This window comes from Protomyctophum bolini (genome assembly GCF_963924005.1).
Source record: "Protomyctophum bolini genome assembly, chromosome: 13".
NCBI lineage: Eukaryota > Metazoa > Chordata > Actinopteri > Myctophiformes > Myctophidae > Protomyctophum > Protomyctophum bolini.
In genome coordinates, this window is record NC_137874.1 from 21,939,158 (window position 1) to 21,964,628 (window position 25,471).

A 25,471-nucleotide genomic window follows, 5' to 3' on the forward strand; every position below is an offset into this window, starting at 1 on the left:
ACATACAAGATAAACATTACGAGACAGTAGACTTTAGAGTTGTACTTGTACTTGTTAATAGGCCTACTGTATAATACAGTTGGCTTGTTCCACACATGCCTAAAATTGATGAAAACAATGTATTAAAAACTCCACCTTCTCACACTCCAGGGCTGCATGAACAGCGCTCGAGCGCTGTTTTCTGCCCCCTCTGCAATGACAGTCACGTACGCCACACTACTCACTCGCTGCTTAATTCACACGAGTGTGATTTATAATTTTATAGTCTCCTTGATTTTATAGGCCTACCGTTTTTACTGTTTTATGCTAATCTTGTTTATGCTCAGTAATTTTTTTATCATTTTGTTTTCTGTATTTTTTGTGTGTTGTAGCCATATGCTATGTGAAATCACGTGAAGTGAGGGGCGTGCTTATCATCGTACATTATCATACGTCATTTCAAAAGCTGGACATAAGATGGACTAGCGCCCCTCAATAATGTAGCTTACATTTTAATATGAACTAGAGAAAGTGCCCTTCTGGGCACAGGTCTCGACCAGGAGGAGGGGTGTGTGATATTTGGCAAAATGTTTAGGACTGAGTAATATAAACATTTCTTTGTTTGTTTGTTTTTTGCAACACATTTCTTCATTTTGTTGAGGAAATGCAGAGCCAATAATTCACTGAAAGTAACACTGAAATTAATGAAGGGCAAAGGTTTTTTTTTTCTCTTCGAAGTTATTCAAGTAAAAGTGGTAGATATAGGCTATACTGCAGTGGAGGACACCGGTAGGATCGAGGCTCAGGCTACATATACGGCTAGCTGTTGATTCCTGTGTAGACTACATCATGGCAACAGGTGGCAGTGGATGTCATAGATAGGGTGTCCCAAACCTCCGCTCCGTTACAACCAGCAGTAACCTACTGATAGAGACGACCGCACAGGAACAGCGCACTGCGGCTTTCCCGCATTTGGACCTCTCTCTTTAGCCTACTATCCTGCGTGGGGATGTTTGTTGCTCAGGATCGAGGTAGGTTATCAAGACAATTAAGGATTCATCACGATCATAACAAAATTGCTTCCTTCGGTCGATGTAGCCTAGTATGCATTTGATTACAAATAGTTTATAACGGTGACCCTTTTAACGCTGCCATCGAGGCTTGTCTTGCCATCAACACGTATTTTTGCAACCAAATAAAGATGCATTCAAATTTGATATTACACGTATGACGGGGGCTCACCGGACGATGGTAAAGCCAAGGATGCTACTGAATTAGGCTAACATTTCAGACTGGAAATGGACTCCTATGCAGCCCATGCACGTTGCATTGTTTTATTCACATTCTGGCAATCTGTTTTATTTTCTTACCTGAGTAAAACTGTCTTTCCTATGTTGTGTTCACATAACGTTTTGAAGGAAATCATTGTCAGTCCTCGTAATTTTAATGTATTCGTACACTATTCTAACAATGACTATTGAATAATAGGCCTACATCTTTATTTTTTTATGTCTCACTTAAAGTGAGATGAGCAACCTGAGTGTGACTCACTGACATCAGTCTGTGTGTGTGTGTGTGTGTGTGTGTGTGTGTGTGTGTGTGTCTCTCTCTCTCTCTCTCTCTCTCTCTCTCTCTCTCTCTCTCATAGGCCTACATGACCATCATTTGTAGTACATCTGTCAAAAGGATGGAACACAAAAGCTTGACAACTTATTACCATTGTTGGCCTTTGAGTGCAAATGTGTCTGAACCTGTTGGTTTTTAATTTTGTAAGAAAAATATAATCTATAATAATAATACATACAAGTTCAACCTACTAAAGTAAAATAGCAAAGAACACCATGGCTACTATATAAAAATAACCTGTTTCAATATAAAATGATTTACTTTATGGTTAAATATCGTCATGTAGGCCATATATGCACGTTTTGTCTATAGAAAACTTCAATCAATCAATCCATCAATCAATCAATCAATCAATCTGCAACGCTGGTCCCCTCTCAATCTCTCTCAATCTCTCTCATTCTATCTGCCAGGCCGTGCTGCCTCTTGTGAGTGAGTGACAAGTATGAAAGGTGAATATCTGTTGTGAGCGTGCAGGTGTGTGTGTGTGTGTGTGTGTGTGTGTGTGTGTGAGGCATGGCCCCGTCCTCGGCCATGCTGTCCGAGCTGAAGTTTGGCCAGTTCCGTGCGGTCCGTCGGCTGCTGCTCCAGCGCTATGAGCACGGGCCCTTGGTGTCGTGCCTGGCCGGTCTCTACGGCTGCCAGTGGCGCCGGTACCAGAGGAACCGCGCCCGGCCCGGTGGCTGCTGCTGTAACAAGGTAGGTTAAATGTGAGTGCGTGCACGTTTACACAAGCAGCCTATACTGCAGTTATGAAACTATTTCAAGGACCCCCACTTTGTTATGCATTAAGCCACGGATATCCCCCTTAACTCTTGACAGTGTACAAATTGCCATTTGTACACTGTCAGAGTTACAAACCTTTATAAGTCCATTTGTACACTGTCAGAGTTACAAACCTTTATAAGTCCATTTGTACACTGTCAGAGTTACAAACCTTTATAAGTCCATTTGTACACTGTCAGAGTTACAAACCTTTATAAGTCCATTTGGTTTCAATAATTTAGCTGGGGATCCCTTGGAACCTCTACAAGGACCCCTGAGTGTCCCCGGACCCCGCTTTCTAAAGTGTGATTTGGGGCACTAATGAAACAAAATGAATATCAATATCCTAATACTGTCCAATAATTAGATGGGGAGGGAGGTGAAATGACAGGCAGTTTCTGCTGTCAAAATATGACATGAATATTAGCGTCCCGCAAAAAATACAATAAATGAGTGAAATACTTGCTATGCATCCCAACGATATATTAGTCTGAAATAGGCATTCGTCATAATGACTAGGCATACATTTATTGTAGCAGAGTAGTAGTACACTACTGAGTAAGTTTGTACTTCTTCCATCACTGTCACTGGTACGAGGCCACACTATAGGGGTGAACACAACACATTGCATGTGCTGCCCGTGACGTGGGTGACACGCACGCACACGCACACACACGCACACACACACACACACACACACACACACACACACACACACACACACACACCACACAATGCTTTGTTGAAAGCGGTTCTGTCTCCATTCCAGTATTTAGAGTTCTAAGAGTTTGCGTCATACCACTTATGATCCCAGTTTAGCCATTAAGGAGCTGTTGGTTCTTGGAATTCCTCTCCCTACAGTTCAATAGTTATTCTTTTAACACAGTGGAATGTTACAGGGCAGTAACATTGATTTCACACATGTTGAGGATTGGCTGACTCTGTGAAAATAACTAACTTGCACATGTTTTTGAGGTGCGCTAGCCCGTCCTATATACAGGTTTAATGTTTGTTTTTAGTTCAATGTTTGTTTTAAAAACGCCATTGACAATGATGGGAAATGTTATGTCATCTTGTCCCTAACACAAACAAAAAACAACAAAAAAAAAACAACAATAAAGATAATTAAATGTTTGTGTTGGCACCGTTTGTTTTACATCACCATTACATCACCTAATTAACATGAGTTAGACTTTAATATATTAGCGCCTCTCACGTCACACGGGTGTGATTTTTTTCTTTTTCTTTTATCTGCAGGTGGAGGGAGCCAGTTTTGCATTGCTCATCGTGTCCTTCTGTCTCACGCTGGTGTTTCTATACTTCTGGAGCGAAGCGCAGAATGACTATAATGATTTTGACTGGTGGGTTGTGAGTCTCACATTAACAGCCTATAGTAGGCTACTGTATAATTATATACATGCATATCTCTGCTGTCGGGAAGAAACCACCTAACTCCAAAATGTACATTTTTCAGGAAATTAAATTTATTTTTCAGGAATTGAAGAAAAATGTACTGTAAATTGGGAGAAAAGAAAAGCCATAATAAAAGGACAGACTTGATCTTAAGCTTGTGCTAATTGGTCAGCCGAATAGCTGTATAACTCCTAGGGGTGATTTAGAAGCTGACCACTCAACGCAAGCGAAACCTGTCACGATTGGTACAACTGGCAGACCCAGACGCAGTAACAACACAACGTCAAAGTCCAAGGGTGTTTATTTAAACAATGGTAGAATTGGTGAGCTTGTAGAATGTAGATCTTCTATTTTCGGTGTTGGTGGTGAGAAGACCAGGGCTTTATAGACTTGGAGGTGATGAGCTCTGAGCTGATGCCAGGCACGTGAGGTAGATGAGGGAACTGGTAAAAGGTGTGCCAAGCTGGAAGCTGCAGCCTTGCCTACGTACCCCTAACACACGCCCACTCACAATGACTGACACAAACACATAGACAACACAAGGACGCAGCTAGAGACTGTGACAGAACCGGTATATTTCAAGGCTTTACTGTATGGTAGCTGAAGTGGCAATGGTCCCTCTGGGTTATGGGACTGAAAGGGTTGACGCAACCATCCCTTCCGGCTATGGGATCGAAACAGCAACCAACACATCAGAAAACTTCATCATAGTTCACGCAATGCCTGCGTACCAACAAAAGTCTTTATCCAACCTTGGCCACACATATTCCAGCCTGCCCTTGATTGGATAAACTCAGGCGAATGCTCGGGTAATAATCTGTAGTGACGGTGGAATTTTAACTCGCCATTGTAATTAATTGAAGTGATATAGCCTACTATACTGTAATTGCTTAGGTCAAAGCTGTGTTACATGTACCGTTACTCACTAGTATGTATTTTTTATTCATGTCTATATATTTTTATTATCGGTTATCGTATCGGTATCGGTCTTGAGAAGCAAGAAGTTATCGATATCGGTATCGGTTTCAAAAAATCAATATCGTGCACCCCGATAAGAATTCCATTGTATCACAATAATCCACTGCTATGCTACACATGAAAGGATTTGGTTAGACAAAACATGCAATTTTGTGATAGAATTGGCTTGTGAATCTTGTTGCTAGTCACTGGCAATGGTATTATTAAAATCAATAATTCACGAAATGCCATGATATATCCTGATAACTCCCCTCAAGGATGCCTGCATGGGGTCCCCAATCCCCTCTTTGAGAACCACTCAGACACAGTCCTTTACTCATTAGTGTTACCCCCTCTCCTTGTCTCCCCCTCCCCCATAATGTGAGTTACAGGTTTAACTTTGGAAACCTGGGTTTCTGGTTTCCTTGGTCTGTGGTGCTGCTGGTCATCGCCGCGGCCTTCTTCACCTACGTCACTGTGCTGACGGTCAGTAACGCGTGTCATTAACCCATTAAGACCACCTGGGGCTGATTTCAAAAATGTCTTCTGAAACCCAAAGGTTTTCTGAAAAACGTGTGTTTGCTATATCAGTGGTGCTATAGGACCCCCACAATTATATGTATTTTCAAACCCCCATCTGAAAATATTTTGTTCCAGGGATCCCCTTAGCTTTGGTCCATAGCTCTAATGCTGTTGCATTTAGATCTATGTTACCGATGACTTCCGGGGCTCGCATAAATGCAGACCAGCCTCTCATCTTTAGCGTAAATAAAAATAACGTTTTTGCTACTCACCAATACAAAGGCGGGTTGTGTCATTAGAAAGCCTACTTTCCTTAGTGTAAGCACTCTGAGCCCCTCACCACACGTGGTGGTAATTTGTTTTCCACTGGAAAAAATATACTTTTATTTACTCCACTGCGCCCTCTACCGATATTGCCAAGAGAAAACAGAGAATATTTTTCCTCCAGTGAAAAGAAATCCCTTTCTTGCCCAAAAATACGTATTTCTACAATGCAGTATTGACACTTTTATTTAAAAAAGGGTACTTTTTCCACCACTGCTGTTACGCATCATTAAGAAAACATCCTGTCACCTTTGCGTAGTAAAAACAAGTGGTCTGTCAAACACGTGCGGTTTGTCATTCAAGGTTGTGTAGATAAGCTCTACTAATAAACACTGCCCTGGAGTCATAATAAAGCACTGTTCTGTACTGTAGTGCAGTGTTTCTCAAACCGTTTCATGCTAAAGGGATAGTTCACTCTCCCAAAAACGTATCAATTATACATGCCACGAAGCCTTGAATTCACGGAGATTTGTTTTGTTTGTCACATTCCTAAGCCAATAGTCTTTTGACGTATTTTGGGTGCATGGTGGGTGCCGACACAAAATGCACAAAAATAGCAATTACGTCGTCAGCAGTCGCCCCTAACACTTTTAACACACATGCAGCAGCATAGGGAAACATCCCTATAGCCCTTCCTCAGTATTTCTTAGAGGTGGGTATAAATGGCTTTATATTTAGGACTTGCATGTCCCTTGCACATCACACCCCAAACCATAGGTGCCATATTTCTTATATTAAAATTGAGAGAGGCTGCTCACATTTTGTGTTCACAATCGGGTGGCCAAGTCATATTATAGACTGTGACGTACGCGGAGTATGCAGAAGTGCCGTTGACGCCTGTGCTGTGCCTGTGCTCTGACGTCACTCACTTTACCTCTGCGTTCTCAACCCAGCTTTCACAGCTTTCGTTTCTGAAATCCTCTATTACTCACTCCGTCTAAAAAGTACATTTCTCTTCAGAAGCGTTAATATTGTAACCTCAGATCCCAGAACGTCCGTGTTGTGTTCAATGAGAAAACAGCCTTTTAAAACGGGCCAGAACTGGACACGCGTCTACGCAGTGCAAGGCATCTTGGGTTACAGGTGCATAATTAGAAACTCTTTTTTATTTATCTATTTTTTTAAGCTAGATGTGAGCACGCCGCTACATCTGTCAACATTATAATTAATGAATTAATTATGAATAAATTAACGTTATTCGGTAGAATATAAAAAAATTGTGTCTAAAAGTAAAAACGATAAAAGCAAGCGCTGGTGAGGTAGAGGTACAAAAAAGGAAAGGAAAATGGGGGAGGTATGAAGCTATGTTTGTGATGTTTTACATGGTGACTGTCAGGGACCAGAGTTGGTCGGCAATGAGAGACACCAGGATTCTTGCGTGGTTTTCTTGAAAAGGTCTTTTTTGTCTTTTATTTTCCACATGAAACATGACAAATAACAAACCTAGGCCTAAAAACAATGAGGAACTGAACTAACCAAAATGAGACATGAGGGGAACATATATAGTGGGTGATCAAACCACTATTGACACACAGGGGAAGACAAATAATAACATTTAAACATACCTGTACTACAAATCACTACAACATAATCCACTACAACACGTCACTAAATCATAAACAAAAAAAACATAATTAAACTAAAATATCAAAATGCATTTCTTCAAAATTATGAATTCAAAAACATAAATCCCTGCCCAACCCCAATGCAAAGGGGACATGGTGCAGTCCAACTACCCAGCTCCTTATAAGCCAATCTGAAGCAGCTGGCCCTACTCCAAACAAACTTAAATAACTTGGCATTTGACAAAATATAACATAATGGATGTGTATTCCAGTCCGTAATTTCACCACCACAATTTCAATAAACAGTGTGTCATTCAACCAGTTGTGTGTAGTCCTTTGTGTATGTAGAATGTAGTAGTGCTGCAAATAAATATATACTAAATTAAACCAGAAAAAGACCAGTTTCCACCATGTTTTACCAACTTTGTGTGGCCATCATATGTGGCCCTCACAGTGACCCAGATGAAGGACACAAGCCGAGACGTGTTCTTCCAACAATAAAAGTTGTTCTATATACTAAGCGTTGCTGGAGCTTTGACCTTAAATGTTTTCCCTTCTTCATGCACCCTGGAAGTAGGCTGTATAACTAAGGCTGTGCCAGAAACCCTTCAACAGTTCAATTAACACTAAGGATTTGACTGTGCACTGACTGTTCACCTACAGTAAATGACAGCTTAGTGGTACAAATTATTCCTACAAGATAGAGATGTACAGTATAGCATAATATGCTTTTTGTTTAGTTATTTTTAAACATGTTGTTATGGGGCTTTTCTGTCTTTATTTCAATAGTTAGCCTACAGTGGAGATTGACAGGAAACAGGGGAGAGAGTCGGGCAGTTATCTGTTTGATGTACTTCTGTAATAGAATAAATGTAAATGTGGCATCTCGTAAGCATGGTTTTAGTTTGTGGATGTAACTTAAATGTTCTGTTTGTATTCTATGCAGCTGCTTGCTGTGTGTTTGCTGTCAGAGGGCCAGAAGCTCTATTTACACTGGAGTCACAAGGTAACACCCACTTTTATTTATCTTGTATACGACGAACTGTCATGTTAAAAAAAACAAAAGTCACACTCATGTGAAGTGAGGGGCGCTCTTATCGTCATACATCATCATACATCACATTCCGTGCTCAGCCAATCAAATCATTTCAATTTGGTACACACAAACACTCAAAGCTGGGAGTGCGCCCAGTCAAAAAGTAAGGCTGAGCAACATATCAATATTATATAGATCAATATGGTGATTTGAGATTAGTATAGATACCGTCTGTACTTTACTTGAGTATTTTCAATTTCCAATACTTTTACTTCTACTCCACTACATCTCAGATCCAAATATTTTACTTTTACTCCACTACATGTATTTGAAAACGTTAGTTTATAGTTACTTTGAATATGGTAATATTGTGATATGGAATCCTGGTTTTAATCACTCAAGCCCAATTTTATTCTACTAGAAGTTTGGGCCCCTCTGATAATGTCTGAGTCATAGTGTCGGACGGTGTCAGAATCCCTGATGCACTCTTCTGTGCCCATTATGGAGATCAATGCATCTGTCTGTCTCCCCCCCCCCCATTCTGTTTGAAGAACAGATCGGCATGTCGATGGCATGGAGGCATGTGGCAGCAGCTTTAACATCACTAACTGTTCTGTTGTCAGATGGGTACACTGGTGACTTTGACTTTCTCCATCGTAGCCACCGCCGTACTGTCCGACCTCTGGAGTAAAGAGTGGACGACACTGCTGCTCTCCTTTCAGGTGACTCCCTTCCTCCCCTCCTTTCTAAAGCCCTTGTTCCTTTGTGCTCAACATCTAGACATGTAGGGGGCAACTGGTGGCCCGGGGGCCACAGGTAGACCCCACCTTCACTTAATGAAGCCCTCAGGTTAATATTGTGATAAAGTATTTATTTCATTTCTGTTATCATTCCAATCATGCAAACATGACCGGCTTTAATTACTTCAGTCTAAAATACTTTTCAGGATTCCAATTCCAAAATAGCAAAAAAAAAATCAGGATTTCAATTCAAATATAGCAAAAATGACTGAACTTGTAGATCGTCTATTTTTGCTACGACCGTAATATGCAATGTGTCCCTCTGGAGAGTATAAATATAGTGGCCCTCTCCATCGTCAAAGGTGCCCACCCCTAGGGTAGACACCTCATTGGCCAGTGGGGCCTCACAACAACACCACCTCGTAGGGAGGCTTGCCTTAACTCGTAGACGTACCTGAGACTAAAACCCACTGCCGTTTTAAGAACTCTCCGCGGCTGACTGGAGTACAATATATCCAATTTTCGGTACTTCTAATCCACTATACATCTCAGAGGCAAATATTATACTTTTACTCCACTACAATTATTTGAAAAGTTTAGTTACTTTGTAGATTGTGATTATTACAAAACATACATCACCCACTTAGCCAGTGGCGGAAGGTTCTTATAACGACAGTGGATGCCCGGGGTGGTGGCGGCGGCGGGCACCGGGACCGGGGTCTTGGCGACGGCGCCGAATTGTAGCGTAGACTAGACGAGTCTCTTCTTGGCTGGAGGTGGCTTCATCACAGTAGACTAGACGAGTCTCTTCTTGGCTGGAGGTGGCTTCATCACAGTAGTCAAATGGAAATAAAGTGGGTGCTTTTTGTCTATCTATTGTTTCAGTGGATGCTTGAGTCCTCAAGCACTCCCGAAGTTGATGCCGTTGCACTTTGCTCACCACAAGCTCGTAGATCTGCTTTTAAAAAAAGATAATTATACATTTGAAAACTTTAATGATTTAATGCGTACTTTCTATTGTTGGTATATACTTTAAGTACATTTTGATAAAAAATACTTTGTACTTTTATGCAAGTGAATTTGGAATTCCGGACTTTTAATGAATTTGTCATTTGTACAGTAAAACATATAGTACTTTTTCCACCGCTGATCTTCTAACCGGCAGGCATTTCTTTGTGTTCTGCCATAGATAACCGCACCATATCTACACGTGGGGGGAGTCCTGTTGATGCTGCTCGTGACATGGCCCGTAGCGTTGCACTTCTTTCGCATGAACAACAGAGGTGAGGGGCCTACAATCGGCCTCGGGGAGCATCCTTATTGTGGGGAAAGCTTTCACGAGAAAACAACAGATCCACAAGCTCACAACGTGTCACATCACAACGCGTTGTGAACTTGTAGATCCGCTATTGTCATTACTAATTAATAGGGCTTATGTGGTTATTTCATTAATTCATTTTTTGGAAGTACATATTACTGAAGTATTATTACACTGTGTGTGTGTGTGTGTGTGTGTGTGTGTGTGTGTGTGTGTGTGTGTGTGCGTGCATGTGTGTGTGTGTGTGTGTGTCTGTGTGTGTGTGTGCGCGTGCGTGTGTGTGCGCGTGTGTGTGGCTGTGTGCGTGTGTGTGGCTGTACGTGGGTGCGTGGCGTGGGTACTGGGTACCAGTTAGGCGGGGGCTAATCCTAGGGGTCTACCTGGTCGTCCTGTTGGCCCTCTACATGGTGCCCCTGGGTCTGTACTCTCCCTGCATCAAGACCGAGGGCAGCCTGGGCTCTGCACCGGCCCTCATCGGGCACAGAGGAGCACCCATGGTGAGGAGGAGGTGTCCATGATTCAAATGTTTCATTTAGAACCCCCCCCCCCCCCCTCCCTCTGTGTGCTTGAGGAGAAGGGCTGTGATCATCACGGCTGTGTTGTCCCGCTTACAGCTGGCTCCAGAGAACACCCTCATGTCGTTTGAGAAGGCCGTGGAGGCAGGCAGCGAAGGCCTGGAGACGGATGTCACCATTAGGTCAGTATAGCTTATGGATTTAGGTCATATTTACATGTAATCCGTAGTCATTGATCAATGATCACTTAGGTTGCATGCATTCACAGGATGTTTTACTGCGTTTAAAATGAATCCTGCTGCATGTCAGAAAGGCTCACTTTACATCCTAACTATTACTTGGAGTGTCATTTTAACACCATAGATTTCACTGTGTAGTTTATGAATCGAACACATTGATAAAGTTCCCTGCTGTGGTTGACACAGTGCAGTGTGAAAGCAAACGCAGCAAATTAAAATTGCAAGAATGATGCAACTTCACCTCCCAATCGCACAGTCTACCGAACTACAGGTGTGATATCGTAATATCACAACATTACGATAATCAAAATCCCAGACGATATCTAATCTCAAATCACCATATAGATATAATATTGATATGTTGCTCACATGTTTGACAGTCATTTGTATGTACACTGATATGTAAGTGGGTGTTACCTTGTGACTCCAGTGTAAATAGAGCTTCTGGCCCTCTGACAGCAAACACACAGCAAGCAGCTGCATAGTTGCCAAGAGATGAATTTTACCACATGAACCCTAGCATTACGGCGTAAATCGAAACATTAGTCGAAAATAGCACATCTATAATAAGCTCATGTACTGTAGATGTGCTATTTTCGGCAAAAATACTTGGTGTACTGTACAGAGAAAAACAGACCCCTGGGGGGATCTGGTCAACAAAGTAAATAGAGTGGTTAAAATCACCTGGTCCGCTATTTTCAAAGGAGCAAAATGTTTCATGTCATGTGTTTGTGGTAGCTACGACGGGGTGCCCTTCCTGATGCACGACCGGACCCTGCGACGGACCACCAACATCAAGGACGTGTTTCCCAACCAAACACACACGCCGGCAGCCTGGTTCACCTGGGGCCAGCTGGAGAGACTCAATGCTGGGGCCTGGTTCCTCTCTGTAGGTCACCTGCCTCAGTACTTCCCAAACATTTTAGCCCATGACCCAAATTTCTTGATTATTCTTTTATTTGGAATTTAGCATTTTTGGGAATGTTTTTTGAAAAAGTTAATAATAATTAAATACTAAATGTAGGAAACAAAACCTAAGGGGACCCATAGCCATAATAATTTGTCCGTGACCCGCAAATGGGTCCCGACCCAGTGTTTAGGAAACAATGCCTTAGCTTATACAGTCCTCAGTCAGTTGTACTTTATGGTTTTCCATTGAGGAAAAGTACCTCTCTTTGATATCACCTCTGTCGAGGTTCCAAGCGACCAGCGATGATACCAAAAGGTGACAACACTGCAGATTAGGCCTACTGTTTTTAGAGAGAGAGAGAGGGAGAGAGAGAATCGTGACTAGCGGCATTGCATCACGGCGGTCTGCCGATACTGATTACCGCATGCAATGGAAGCTCCCTAATGTGAAATTAATCAACATTGTGCAACTGCATTGCCTATTTCTCACCTAATGTTATGAGAAACTGTTGGACTGTACAGGTGAAATCAATTGTTTCCTGACAGCATCAACGGTAGCTTTATCTGTAACGTTTAACAATTAACCTCCGACATGTGGAGCAAAGTAACCAGAGTCGTGTAGATTGGAGTTGAGTCAGTTCCATGCAGTGGAAAAGCCACATTTACAACACAATGTCCACTTGCTCACATGCAGTAGTACTTGCTCACATGCAGCAGCAGTACTAGCTTTTCAAATGCTGCACCAAATGAGAGGTGAAAGCAGACATAAAGTAGAATCTCCATAGAAACTGCCATGATCAATATATCATTGGTTGTCTTTTGGAGTGCATGAGCTTTTAGCAGGCATGTATGCTTTTAATGGAAGTCAGGCGAGGGAGACACAAGGCAGCTATTTAATCCATTTTGGGCATGCCATAGGCTGTAAATGTTCTACAATTTCTCTACAATCAATGAAAATACTTGATTGATTGACATCAAAAAGGGTCTGTCAGCTCAAACCCATAATGCAATACCTGCACACAAACATCAGTAGCATTACATTACAAGGTTATTAAGAAAGAAAGAAAGAAAGAAAACCCTACTAGTTCCATTTCCCCCTTCTATTTCCCATTCCAAGTGCATTTGTCTCATATGTAACGCCAGCAACGCTATTCCAATGCCCCCCCGGGTAAATTATTTAGCTATTTTAAGCAATAGGATAATATATTTGTTGGTGGGTAGATCTTCTTGAGCTGGTCAAATTGAAAGTAGCTCTCAATTAAAAAAAGCGTGGGCAGCGCTGGTATAGAGACCATACTGGCATGCTGTGTCAGTGCATTCATTACATATCGATGGTTTCCCTCCAGCATGACCCGTTCGGTACAGTCGGGTCAATGAGCAGTGGAGAGAAGGCGCGGGCACGCAACCAGTCTGTGTGCAGCCTGCAGGCGTTCCTGGAGCTCGCCGCGCACAGGGACAAGCTGGTGATCTTTGACCTCTACCGTCCGCCCAAAGGTCATCCGTACAGGGACTCGTGGATCCAACGCACGCTGGAGGTCATCCGCAATGAATCCTCCATTCACTCCAACCAGGTGGGACACACTCGGGAAATCACTTTGAAACAAATGTACATTTATAATTTATTTATCGTTGATTTCGGGCAAAATAGCATCACGTTTTACTACTTCTGTGTGCCACTGTGTATGATAAAGTAGTAATAATAATAATAATCTTTATTGCCCCGAAGGATATTTGTCTTCACATTGAGGTCAGGGGAATGTGTTGAGCTCTAAAAAGCATTGAAATGTCATGTTGTCATGGCAGTGGCGCAGTTCGAAACACACGGCATGAAGAAAGACAACTAAGAATAAAGGAATTGTCAGAACACATCAGAACACGTGCACAGTCAAATCCTGACCTGGCTGATTTAACCCAGAGTCTAGAAATGTACAGTATGAAATGTACAGTATGTACTCATGGGATTATCTGGCTGTTGACCTCAGTAAAGTTGTTAGATTTCAGTTATGACAAAGGCTCTAAACCCCACACTGTGAAGTCATGAGTGATTATTTTAACTCTGAGAGGACCATTATGGGTCCATTTCATTCTCAAATGAACACTGAAGAGTTTACAGTTATACGTCAACATCATATGTCAACCTTTATCTGTGCTGAGACTGCACGTGTGTGTGTGTGTGTGTGTGTGTGTGTGTGTGTGTGTGTGTGTGTGTGTGTGTGTGTGTGTGTGTGTGTGTGTGTGTGTGTGTGTGTGTGTGTGTGTGTGTGTGTGTGTGTGTGTGCGTGCGTGCGTGCGTGCGTGCGTGCGTGCGTGCGTGCGTGCGTGCGTGCGTGCGTGCGTGCGCGTTTCAGGTTCTGTGGCTTCCTCCAGACATGCGTGTTCTGGTCCAGGAGTTGGACCCAGACCTACAACAGACATCAGGCAGCCAACTCCCCCTGCTGGACCTGCAGGGCAACCACATAGTTAAACTGAATTTACACTACAGCACCATGTCCAGTGAGCGCATTAGGTCAGCGTGCACAGCGTGTGTGTGTGTCTGTGTGTGTGTGTGTGTGTGTGTGTGTGTGTGTGTGTGTGTGTGTGTGTGTGTGTGTGTGTGTGTGTGTGTGTGTGTGTGTGTGTGTCTTTATCGTCACATAATGTTGCCGTTGTGTGTGGATGTACTTCATCCACATCACAAAATATATTGTCAGGTGAATTCATTGCATGAACAAATGGCCCCTCTATGTATGGAACCAAATGGACCGTAACACTTTAGCAGTGGTTCTCAACCTGTGGTTCTGAGGCTCACTGATGAGCCTTGAGGAGATTGAAAGTGGGCCCCCAAATAATTGGCGAAACACTAAGATTTCTATGATAAGATAACATTAATATTATATAATATATATAATATTATTAATTTTTTAATTATATGTTTAAAAAAAAAGTTGGCCCTGGTGCCAGAAAAGGTTGAGAACAACCACTGCTTTACAGCAGAGGTTCCCAACCACTGGTAAGCGGACCAGTGCCGGTACGTGTCCCACTGGTACGCGAGAAGGGAATCCCAATTTTTCCCGTCAGTGCATCACCAGGATTTTCCAAACAGCACTGAAAAGTTGACTGGCGAATGAAAATACCAAGGATTCGTCAGCAACGCATCACTGACTGTGGCTTATAAACAGCTTTGAGTCTGTGTTACTTCCGTGTTGCATAGCATAACAGTGACATCATATCACTGTCAAATCACGTGACATTTCATGTCAAAACATTAAGTATCAGAAGATGATGTAACCCAGGTAAAGAAACACGTCACTTGTCAATGATGTAACATTATGTTGTGATATAATAATATAGCAGCGTGTAGGCTACTTGAGGCCAGTCAGCTGTCTTCCGTGTTTTGGTTTTAGGTTGGGAAGTGTCAGTGTTTGGCTCTCCGTTTTCCCACACAGTTACTATGCGGCAGCGAACATCAGCACCAACCTGTACGTGATCAGCCAGCCCTGGCTCTACTCCCTGGCCTGGTGTGCTGGCGCTCACTCTGTCACCACCAACGCCCCTCAGCTCCTCAGCGCTCTGCACAGGCCGCTCTTCCTCATGGTAACCAGTAACCAATCAATCCAGCTCAATCTGAGCCCTAATTCAGAGATAAACGACTATAAACATCAGCATTGTGTGCGGGTCGCAATCTTGAAACAGGCAAAACACATTAGGCACAGAGCTGCAGAGCGACCGGTAGCCCTGTAATAGCGTAAATATGATAGAGAGGATTATTAATTAATAGAAAGCTCAAAAAGGCATTAACAGATCAACAGCTTCACACAAAGGTCGGTGTGTTATCATTAAACATGACTGAAAAACATATTTTCCACTTTCTCTCACAAACCTGTAGTACATCCGCATAAACTCAGTGGTACACATACCCATTTTAGAAACATTGGTTTAGATTGGTATCCTAGAATGTCAAGAGTATTTAATCACCAGACCTGATAGTGCCCCAGAGCTACCCCAGAGCGATCAAATGACCAAACTGTTGCCTTGTCTGTCTGTCTGTCTGTCTGTCTGTCTGTCTGTCTGTCTGTCTGTCTGTCTCAGACTCCAGATCAGTACAATCGGATGTGGATCCTGACAGATCTCGTGTCTCTCATGCTGGTCCTCGCCATATTCGCCTTGCACTGGCAAGTGACACCACCAAACATATCTGAATAATAGAACAAATATTAACTAAACATCATGTCAATAAGTCTCAAATCTTTGAATTCTTACATCAATCCCTTCTCATGGGGACTATCTTTGGCAAGACCTTTCAAATCAATCTGTGTTTAAAAAATACTTCAAGCAATGACATATAACAACAACGTTGTTAGATTAACTATTTTAAGGAAAGTTTCTTGTCTCTGGTTGTTCCAATCCAAGAAGGGGCGTAGCATTAGTCTGATGTCGCAATAATCCGACACACAATATTCCGACCATAGAGCCCCATACGAACCCTATTCCCAAACCTAGCCGCACACGGAAGCCACGGGTGAGTCTTAACCCGCCACGTAGTCGGACAAACAGGATGTCGGACTATCGCGTGCCCCCCGTTTTGGAACATGGTCGGCAGTAATGTCACATGTACCAAGAGTTGTAGTCAGTGGGCTAAACATAATTGTCAGCCTGCCAGTATATGGACCTTATAAGTGATTGTATGTAACGTTAGACGTTTGACGGTTCTCACGATCAGGGTTTCTCACACAGGTGGCGAGAGCGAGGACTGGCCTTCAGCTCAGGAAATGGGACAACACTAGACAACGGCACTTACAGCAAGTTCAGAACAGGTGAGTTAGAATGGTGTCAGCGCACCTGTGACAGTGGCCTTGGTTAGGTGTCGGGTTAGAACCAGGTTAGTCTCGCAGGCCTCCCACGATTCTCCGATGCTTCCATCATACAGCACGGATGTGACGCCACCTCCGGAACCTCTCCGCTTCCGTTTCGCATTTATAGTCGTGCAAATGTGCCCTAATATAAATAAATAAATAATTAAAGCCTCAGTGGAGACTCTCCATCGGTGTGTGTGACCCGAATGCGACCCCAATCAGCTGCAGCGGTCAATGGGCCGTACTACAAACAAAGTGGTACTCTAAACAGACAGACATACACAACAGACGGCTAGTCATTGGAGCCGTTAGGCACCGCTCAAACAATCTCCATGAATTCAAAGCTTCATTGATCGTCTTTTTTTGGGTGAACTACTCCTTTAAAATGTATTTTCGTGAACGCAAATGACGAACAGAAGACAGTTTTCAGGCTGTTCCAGACTATGTAGCATTCGGAGATAGTGGAATAGTTGTAAAACCAGGTTATGGAAAGCTAAAAAGAAGGAATATATATATATATACTAATACTGAAATAGAAAATTATGTTTTTCTGTTGTTAACCTGTACTCCCCCACCTCTCTTGTGACAGAGATGAGTGACGTATGGTCCGTCTCCAGTATCAACTGTCCCGCAGAAGAAACTCACAGCAATACGCTGACGAGTCTGACGACCACATCCAACTTGACCACTGTCACAGTGCGCTGACACAAACAATACAAGACCACTGTCACAGTGCACTGACACAGACAATACAAGGCCACTGTCACAGTGCACTGACACAGACAATACAAGACCACTGTCACAGTGCACTGACACAGACAATACAAGGCCACTGTCACAGTGCACTGACACCTACAATACAAGACCACTGTCACAGTGCACTGACACAAACAATACAAGACCACTGTCACAGTGCACTGACACAAACAATACAAGACCACTGTCACAGTGCACTGACACAGACAATACAAGGCCACTGTCACAGTGCACTGACACCTACAATACAAGACCACTGTCACAGTGCACTGACACCTAACAATACAAGACCACTGTCACAGTGCACTGACACCTAACAATACAAGACCACTGTCGGGGCGGCGGTGGCTCAGGGGTAGAGTGCCTGGATGGGAACCGCAAGGTTGCCAGTTCGAACCCGGGCTCCCCCAGAGTTACTGTCGAAGTGTCCTTGAGCAAGACACTGAACCCCTAATTGCTCCCGATGTGCTAGTTGGTGCCTTGCATGGTTTCCGCTGCCATCGGTGTATGAATGGGTGAATGTAATGCACAATCTATGTAAAGCGCCTTGGATAAAGGCGCTATATAAATGCACCATTTACCATTTACCATTTACTGTCACAGTGCGCTGACACAGACAATACAAGACCACTGTCACAGTGCACTGACACAGACAATACAAGACCACTGTCACAGTGCACTGACACAGACAATACAAGACCACTGTCACAGACAATACAAGACCACTGTCACAGTGCACTGACACCTAATAATACAAGACCACTGTCACAGTGCGCTGACACAGACAATACAAGACCACTGTCACAGACAATACAAGACCACTGTCACAGTGCACTGACACAGACAATACAAGACCACTGTCACAGACAATACAAGACCACTGTCACAGTGTGCTGCCGTCACAAAAACCTACTTCAGCACCAAGGCCTCACTCAGCCAGGTAAGCTGCCCTTACATGCCCCACACTGCCAACATAGTTTTGGCGGACAAGTGACCAAAAATGAACCCCCAGTATTCTTAAGTCATGCGATACCATGCTGGAAAATGGCACCGATATTGCATTCTTTTTTTCCCTTTTTTTCTCCTTTTTTTCCCCTTTTTTGTGTGAAAATGTAATTCGGTTCCTGGTGATACTAACAGGTAACCTTTTGAGTTTTTATGCACAATAATCAAGTCAAATGTATCAAATCTGTATTAGTGAAACTGCAGAATATTTCTTTGCAGGTGGTTGCATATTAACCCTTTCAGGCCATCTATCTTGAGCATCTTGTGCCAAATATGCACCGAGATTTCATGCAAAGATACTTAAATCAAAACCATCAAATTTACTTTCTCCTAAATGTATTCAAACATGTGGTGTGGTCATGTTCAATGTTTTTGATCCATATGAACTGGGGTCAGAATAACTAAGGCTGTGTTAACTTGTATTTATTAATACATTCATTAAAGCAAACGGAATCAACCGGCTGAGCCTTCTGTGTTTACTGTTTAGTATTCACTGTTAGTAGAATGGGTACAGTTCAAAAGAAAGTACAGGTCAATACAGAAGCTGCTGCTGAGGATATAACCAGGAAAAGTACTAAGACTTGTTTATCGGGTCCTCCAATTTTAATTCAGCAGAATTCATCAATTTATGTTTTGATTTATGTTCAATTTATATTTTTAACAATATATTATTAGCCACCTAAATGGGTACCTTCAGCCCCACCATTGTAGTGGTGGAAAGTAACTACTACTAAAGTAGGCATACTGTAGGCCTACTTAAGTAAAAATGTTATCATGATAATGGTAGTTTACTTTACTTGAGTGTTTTTTTAAGTATACTTTGTAGGCTACTTCTACTCTACTCTCAGAAGCAAAATAATATTGTACTTTGATATTTCACCACTGAATACTTGGTAGGCTACTTTAATTGAAAACATTTTTTTCCAATAATTTAAGGGAGAAATAAAATACATTTTCCATAAATTAGAAAACAAATTTTAAGAAGTAGCCTAGTGAAAATAGCCGATCTGATATGTTCACTAGTTTGTGTCACGTCTCTCCACTGATCTAATACTGGTGGCTTCATTGCGTGATTAATTATCCTTTTTGATAATTGTGTGGAATCCTCCCCTGCCCCTTGTCACAATCTACTTCAGTTCTACTTTAGCACCAAGTCCAATAACTAGCAGCACTTAGACATCACCACAAGATAGAGCCAGAGAAAATAACACCATTACAGATGATGCCACACTGCCACAGTCATGCACCATTCATGCTAGATAGGAATTCTAGGTTAAATCTCTCTCTCTCTCTCTCTCTCTCTCTCTCTCTCTCTCTCTCTCTCTCTCTCTCTCTCTCTCTCTCTCTCTCTCTCTCTCTCTCTCTCTCTCTCTCTCTCTCTCTCTCCTCTCTCTCTCTCTCTCTATCTATCTAACTATTGCAGAGTCTATTGTGTATTAGCGCCATCTACCGTTACATTCTAAAGATTCCACCAGCTTCCGCCTGCACTTCAGTCTAGTTTAGATTTGCCAAAAAAACAGCTGGGCTCACTACTACTAGTCAGTCGTTTCTGCAGTGGTGGTGGAACTGTACACCGAGACAGTGAACCAGAGGAGACGGACGGTCCGCAGCTCTCTAGACGGGACAATGGCAGATTTGATCATTTCTATAGCTTTGCTGGTTGCGATCGTGCTTCTCAGCGAGGCGACACGCAGGACAACAGCCAGACTCGTGTCCCAGAAGAATGATTATTTGATTTACTTGCTGGAAATAGTGTCAACCTTCCAACTGTGTGCATGCACGCATGAGCTCAAGATACTGGGCGAAGTTGCAAGAATCGAGCCTTACATTGGGTTGACTCTAACTTACATAGTTACGGTGATCCACGTACTAACTTTCCAAGGCGCATTTGGCAATCCCATAGGAGCTCTGGAGCATGCCTACCGCGGGCGATTCAGCGCAAAATGTGCATTTCTCCTAATAGCGTGTCAGTTTTTAGCGGCGACCGCAGCGCAATACTTTGCAGCCACCGTCTGGACCCTCGGGATGTCCGAGCTCCACGTGAAACACGAGCGGTTTGGGTTCAGATGCTTCGACCCCTTCAGTGGGAGTGTGATCGAGGCCGCCGCTGTGGAGCTGGCCTGCGCCTTCGCAATGCAAGCTGCAGTGCTGCACGTCCATAAACTGGACGAAAAGTTGAGGGTCCACGCGATTGCTGCTGCTCTTACGACTCTGGTCTACTTAGGTTGGTATAGTTCCGTGCAGTTTACTATGGCATGTTTAACAGCACATTTAGTTGCTAAAGGCAACTTTTCTTTTTGTAAATCTGGCTAATGGATCATTAACTAAAAGTGCGTTATTAGTGCCTTATGCATTTTATACTTGACCGTTGTAAGTCACTATAAAATGCTTTATGTGTCGTGATGATTTTAGTTATAAACCATTGAGTATAGCTATAGAGTGCTTATAACTATAATTATGCAATTTCATAAGCAGCTTAATGTAAGTATAATACATTATAGACATGCTATGTATAAGGTGCTACCAAATTACATTTTTATCCATTTATTTATTTGTATTTATTGGATTTTGCACAACAGTACGTATACATATCAATGAATATCAATGGTATTTGACAGTTAGTTGTGTAATTGGTGATGTAAGAAGCCCTGAGGGGCTTATACGAGATTCCATCAAATTATGATGACAACTTATTTGTTTTCTGATTAAGTATAATACATTATAGACATGCTATGTATAAGGTGCTACAAAATTATTAATTAGGATCATTTTTTTCAATTTATTTATTTGTATTTATTGGATTTTGCACAACAGTACGTATACATATCAATGAATATCAATGGTATTTGACAGTTAGTTGTTGTGTAATGGTGAGGTAAGAAGCCCCGAGGCCAAGGGGCTTATACGAGAATCCATCAAATTATGATGACACATTAATCGTGTTCTGATTGTGAGAAAAGAGCAAAATGTACAGTAGGCTAAAAGTTGTACTGTGATGTAAAATGTATGTTGTACATGGATGGTAAAGTAGACATATGTAGGCACATAGTGGTTGGCTTAGTGTTGATCTGCTCTTAAGGCTGAATACAGGAGTAGTACCCAAACTACCCAACCCAGCTGATATTTTTAGACTATGTTGTATATTAAAATACCATACAGGAGAGTAAATGTGCACGGCAGACAGACAACGAGATGATGTTCCTTGGTGTTTATTTCAGAGTACACAGCACAGCAAACAGCATAGTTCCGACGGCCTCATGCCGTCGGGGAGCATGCCCAGTTACATGGTAGAGAGTGGGGGAACGACCGGCCCAGATATTTCTTTGTCTGGCATTATATCTATCATGCGTTCATGTGTTCATATGGCTCTCGGCCAATCAGGATGGTCCACGGTCTGACCACTGCCTTGGGTCTCAACCCCTAACAATGACCCCAGTTATTTATTACCCATGGGCCTTTGTCTTGGCTTGCCTTTCTGTTCTGTGCCCAACCCTGATCATGTTTCACTATTACCAGGACTTATGTATCCATGTGCAAGCAGTGGTTCCAGGCATCATTAGCTGGTCTGTGTCTTACAAATTTCACCACATTCCCCCCTTTCAACAGACTCTGTCTGTTGAATACAAAATGTATAGTCCATATTCATAACTGTTGCTTATACCCCCCTTGACCCTCAGCTGGATACTACACATTCAAAACACCACAAATAACAGCATTACAGTATAAGAAGTTCCCCAACATGGTTTTCAAACACAGACATTCAAGATTACTTGCCATAAATGATTTTCATTACAGTGGGTAGATATACAATTTCGGATCAGTGGAGAATTCTCTTCGTGTTACTTCAAACTCTTATGGCTAAAAATGTTACAGGACAATGAACCATATCACATGGACCTCTCTTCTCGAGATCCACATGAAAACCAATATCTCATCACTTTCAACAAAGCAATAGACCACTCTCAACTCGTACGTCATCTATGCGCACAAACAAAGAAAAATAAGGAAATCGCATTTTAAGCCCTAGAGACCCACAAAGAGTAAAATCAAACTCTCTTCAAACACTGTAAACTTTCGGCTGCCAATTGCCTTGTAATTTAATCCCTATTCTGACAAATAAATAATCTCAAACAATGAATAATGGCAATGATTAGTACAGTTAACTGACATTTAAACAAGACATGCCGCTTGCAGCTCCATTGTTACAAGAGCACTTTTTGATATGCAATAACCTACATGTTTACCACTAAACTCTGCTATTCCAATGCTAGTACATAGTAAATAGACACAATATCAGAATACCCTGAGTCACTTCCTCGGACTCATCCTGACCACAATCACCCGCGGTGATTCCATTAACCACCCGTGGTGATTCCATAAAAGATAAAAAGAAATAACATTGAACGCCAGAGTTTAACTATAATAACACATATCTCTTGATATCTTTTAGGAAAATACCTCATTGACTCATAATTAGGCTACTTAGGACTCAATTTATCTAATTATACGACAAACATACCAACATGAGGCCTATTAATTCATGTTGAAAACAAACGCAACGCACAATTTGTAATCAGAGTGAAGGAATTGTCCCTCTTCGCCTCTGATATGACAAAGGAAACTTCTTCTGCATGCCGCTCTCTCTAGTTGCTTTGAAATGTCCGTTCAGCTGCACAGAAAAAGTTCACTGCTGTTTCCCGCTGTCGTCGTCATCAAAAATAAACCTAGTCCAGACACTCAACTGATCATATGAAGTTATTCGTAGTTGCTATTTTATCAAGATTACTCCAGCCCCACATATATAAGAAATATATAATGTAGTTAATAGACTGAACTATTCGTAGCTGCTATTTTATCAAGATTACTTCAACTCCACATATGACACAGAACAATATCTATAATAGAATATCTTATAATGTCAACACACCAAAACCAAGTTGAGAAAAAGTTCACTGCTGTCGTCGTCATCATCTCTTCTCTCCCCCCTCCCAACTCTGAACCATCAGAGCTGGGAACACTCGCGAAGAGAAAAGAAAAGGCTGGAACGTCTTCATCACAGACCCCTTGATCAGGTCCACGAAGGCACTCAGCTTAGGTCGGTCAATCAGCCATGGATGAAGGAAAGCCCCGCCGCGCTGTGCCGCATCTCACTGCTCGCCGCCCGCGACCGCTGTCCTCACGCCGGCGTGATGTTGGCTTGCGCGCAGGCCGCTCCACCGTCCACCCATCTGGCGGCTGGCCTCGGTCCCCGTTGCGCAACACTCCTCATCGCGGTGGTCGTCGTCATCATCCCCACTGCGCAGACAAGCTCACGGTCGGGTCCGCTGGAACTTCTTCGTCGCCGTCCACAAAAACTCCCCGTTCACGAATTAGACTGAATAATTAGACTGAATAAAAAACCGCTGGTTCTGCTCCTAACTGGCACAAAAAGACACCATGAAGGTCGGGTTTCGGCACCATCTGTTGTATATTAAAATACCATACAGGAGAGTAAATGTGCACGGCAGACAGACAACGAGATGATGTTCCTTGGTGTTTATTTCAGAGTACACAGCACAGCAAACAGCATAGCATGCCCAGTTACATGGTAGAGAGTGGGGGAACGACCGGCCCAGATATTTCTTTGTCTGGCATTATATCTATCATGCGTTCATGTGTTCATATGGCTCTCGGCCAATCAGGATGGTCCACGGTCTGACCACTGCCTTGGGTCTCAACCCCTAACAATGACCCCAGTTATTTATTACCCATGGGCCTTTGTCTTGGCTTGCCTTTCTGTTCTGTGCCCAACCCTGATCATGTTTCACTATTACCAGGACTTATGTATCCATGTGCAAGCAGTGGTTCCAGGCATCATTAGCTGGTCTGTGTCTTACAAATTTCACCACAACTATAATAGAGGGAGAAGGTGATCTTAAGTTACATTTTGCTTAGGTATGTGCTTAGGCATTTGCTTAGGTAGGTGTAAGAAGTTAACATCTGAAATTCGAACACGGGTCATCCATGAAGGGAAACATCTACTGCTAGGACAAGAGCGAATCCCATTTCTTTGGCCAGGGGAGAAGTTAGGCTTATGGGCTTCAGGCTCAGCTACTCTGACTGCCACATTACAGTCATTCACCCAAATGGAGCTGTGCTGGAGGTTGTGCAGCTAGTGGTTGATATGTTTATGTGTTGAATGTTTTGTATGTTTCTTGTGTGCAGGAGGTAATATATCGGGTGCCATTTTCAACCCAATCTTGGCGTTCTCCATCCAGTTTCCATGCAGTGGCCACACGTTCCTGGAATACAGTTTTGTCTATTGGCTTGGACCAGTTTTAGGTAATCAAAGAACTAGATTTGTTTAGGCCTTAGGTCGTTCCAAATGCTAAACAAAACTAAAACCTCCTTTTTCTTGTCTTTCCCTAGGTGTGGCAAGCTGCATACTTCTCTTTGAGAAAATCATCCCGTTCCTCTCTGGAAAAAGTACTGCTGGACTAGATCGCACCATGCTCCAGAGCCTGCAGCCAGCAGTGCGGGAGGGGGGGCGCACGGTGGCAGAGTGCGTCCGTCCTCTCCAGCGCACCATGCTCCAGAGCCTGCTGCAGCCAGCAGTGCGGGAGGGGGGGCGCACGGTGGCAGAGTGCGTCCGTCCTCTCCAGCGCACCATGCTCCAGAGCCTGCCAGCAGTGCGGGAGGGGGGGCTCGCGGTGAGAGCGCGCGCCCTTCCGCTGTTCCTGCAGGCCAGGCTCGGGAACAAGCGCTGGTGGTAAACGAAGCGGTCCTGGCCGGTGGGTTCAGAGGCGCGATTGAACCCCCTGGCATTTTGGCAAAGGCGCGACTGAAAGCAGTAAATTATGCACCCACTGACTGTCCACTGAAATTTCCCCTCCCCAGTGGTCATGTTGTCATACACGTAGTCACATACCTTCGAGGGGTTACAAGATAGGTGTTGGGCCGCCGCCCATGCCGCATTCAAATGCTAATAAGGTGG

General features: G+C 43.0%; 2 protein-coding genes across 2 annotated transcripts; both read left to right on the top strand.

The window, feature by feature from the left end:
- The first annotated feature begins 906 nt into the window (after positions 1 to 906).
- Positions 907 to 18,849, top strand: gdpd4b (glycerophosphodiester phosphodiesterase domain containing 4b). Its single transcript, XM_080780055.1, has 16 exons — positions 907 to 1,010; positions 2,016 to 2,301; positions 3,625 to 3,728; positions 5,130 to 5,223; positions 8,095 to 8,154; positions 8,808 to 8,906; positions 10,114 to 10,207; positions 10,594 to 10,739; positions 10,857 to 10,939; positions 11,735 to 11,885; positions 13,252 to 13,476; positions 14,254 to 14,411; positions 15,331 to 15,478; positions 15,974 to 16,056; positions 16,619 to 16,698; positions 17,327 to 18,849. The coding sequence occupies exons 2-16, from the start codon at positions 2,119 to 2,121 to the stop codon at positions 17,440 to 17,442; spliced, it is 1,824 nt and encodes a 607-aa protein (XP_080636181.1). The 5' UTR covers positions 907 to 1,010; positions 2,016 to 2,118; the 3' UTR covers positions 17,443 to 18,849.
- A 1,216-nt stretch (positions 18,850 to 20,065) lies between these two features.
- On the top strand, positions 20,066 to 25,464 carry LOC308326510 (aquaporin-11-like). The gene is made up of 3 exons (XM_080779414.1): positions 20,066 to 20,722; positions 24,703 to 24,819; positions 24,907 to 25,464. The coding sequence occupies exons 1-3, from the start codon at positions 20,125 to 20,127 to the stop codon at positions 25,248 to 25,250; spliced, it is 1,059 nt and encodes a 352-aa protein (XP_080635540.1). The 5' UTR covers positions 20,066 to 20,124; the 3' UTR covers positions 25,251 to 25,464.
- Positions 25,465 to 25,471: the final 7 nt, after the last annotated feature.

Bases quoted from the DNA above. Each gene is read 5' to 3' on its own strand.
- gdpd4b (XM_080780055.1), top strand. From the start codon at position 2,119: ATGGCCCCGTCCTCGGCCATGCTGTCCGAGCTGAAGTTTGGCCAGTTC. The intron at 2,302-3,624 runs GTAGGTTAAATG...TTTTATCTGCAG, and splicing joins GTGGCTGCTGCTGTAACAAG to GTGGAGGGAGCCAGTTTTGC. The intron at 3,729-5,129 runs GTGGGTTGTGAG...TGTGAGTTACAG, and splicing joins GACTATAATGATTTTGACTG to GTTTAACTTTGGAAACCTGG.
- LOC308326510 (XM_080779414.1), top strand. From the start codon at position 20,125: ATGGCAGATTTGATCATTTCTATAGCTTTGCTGGTTGCGATCGTGCTT. The intron at 20,723-24,702 runs GTTGGTATAGTT...TCTTGTGTGCAG, and splicing joins TACGACTCTGGTCTACTTAG to GAGGTAATATATCGGGTGCC. The intron at 24,820-24,906 runs GTAATCAAAGAA...GTCTTTCCCTAG, and splicing joins TTGGCTTGGACCAGTTTTAG to GTGTGGCAAGCTGCATACTT.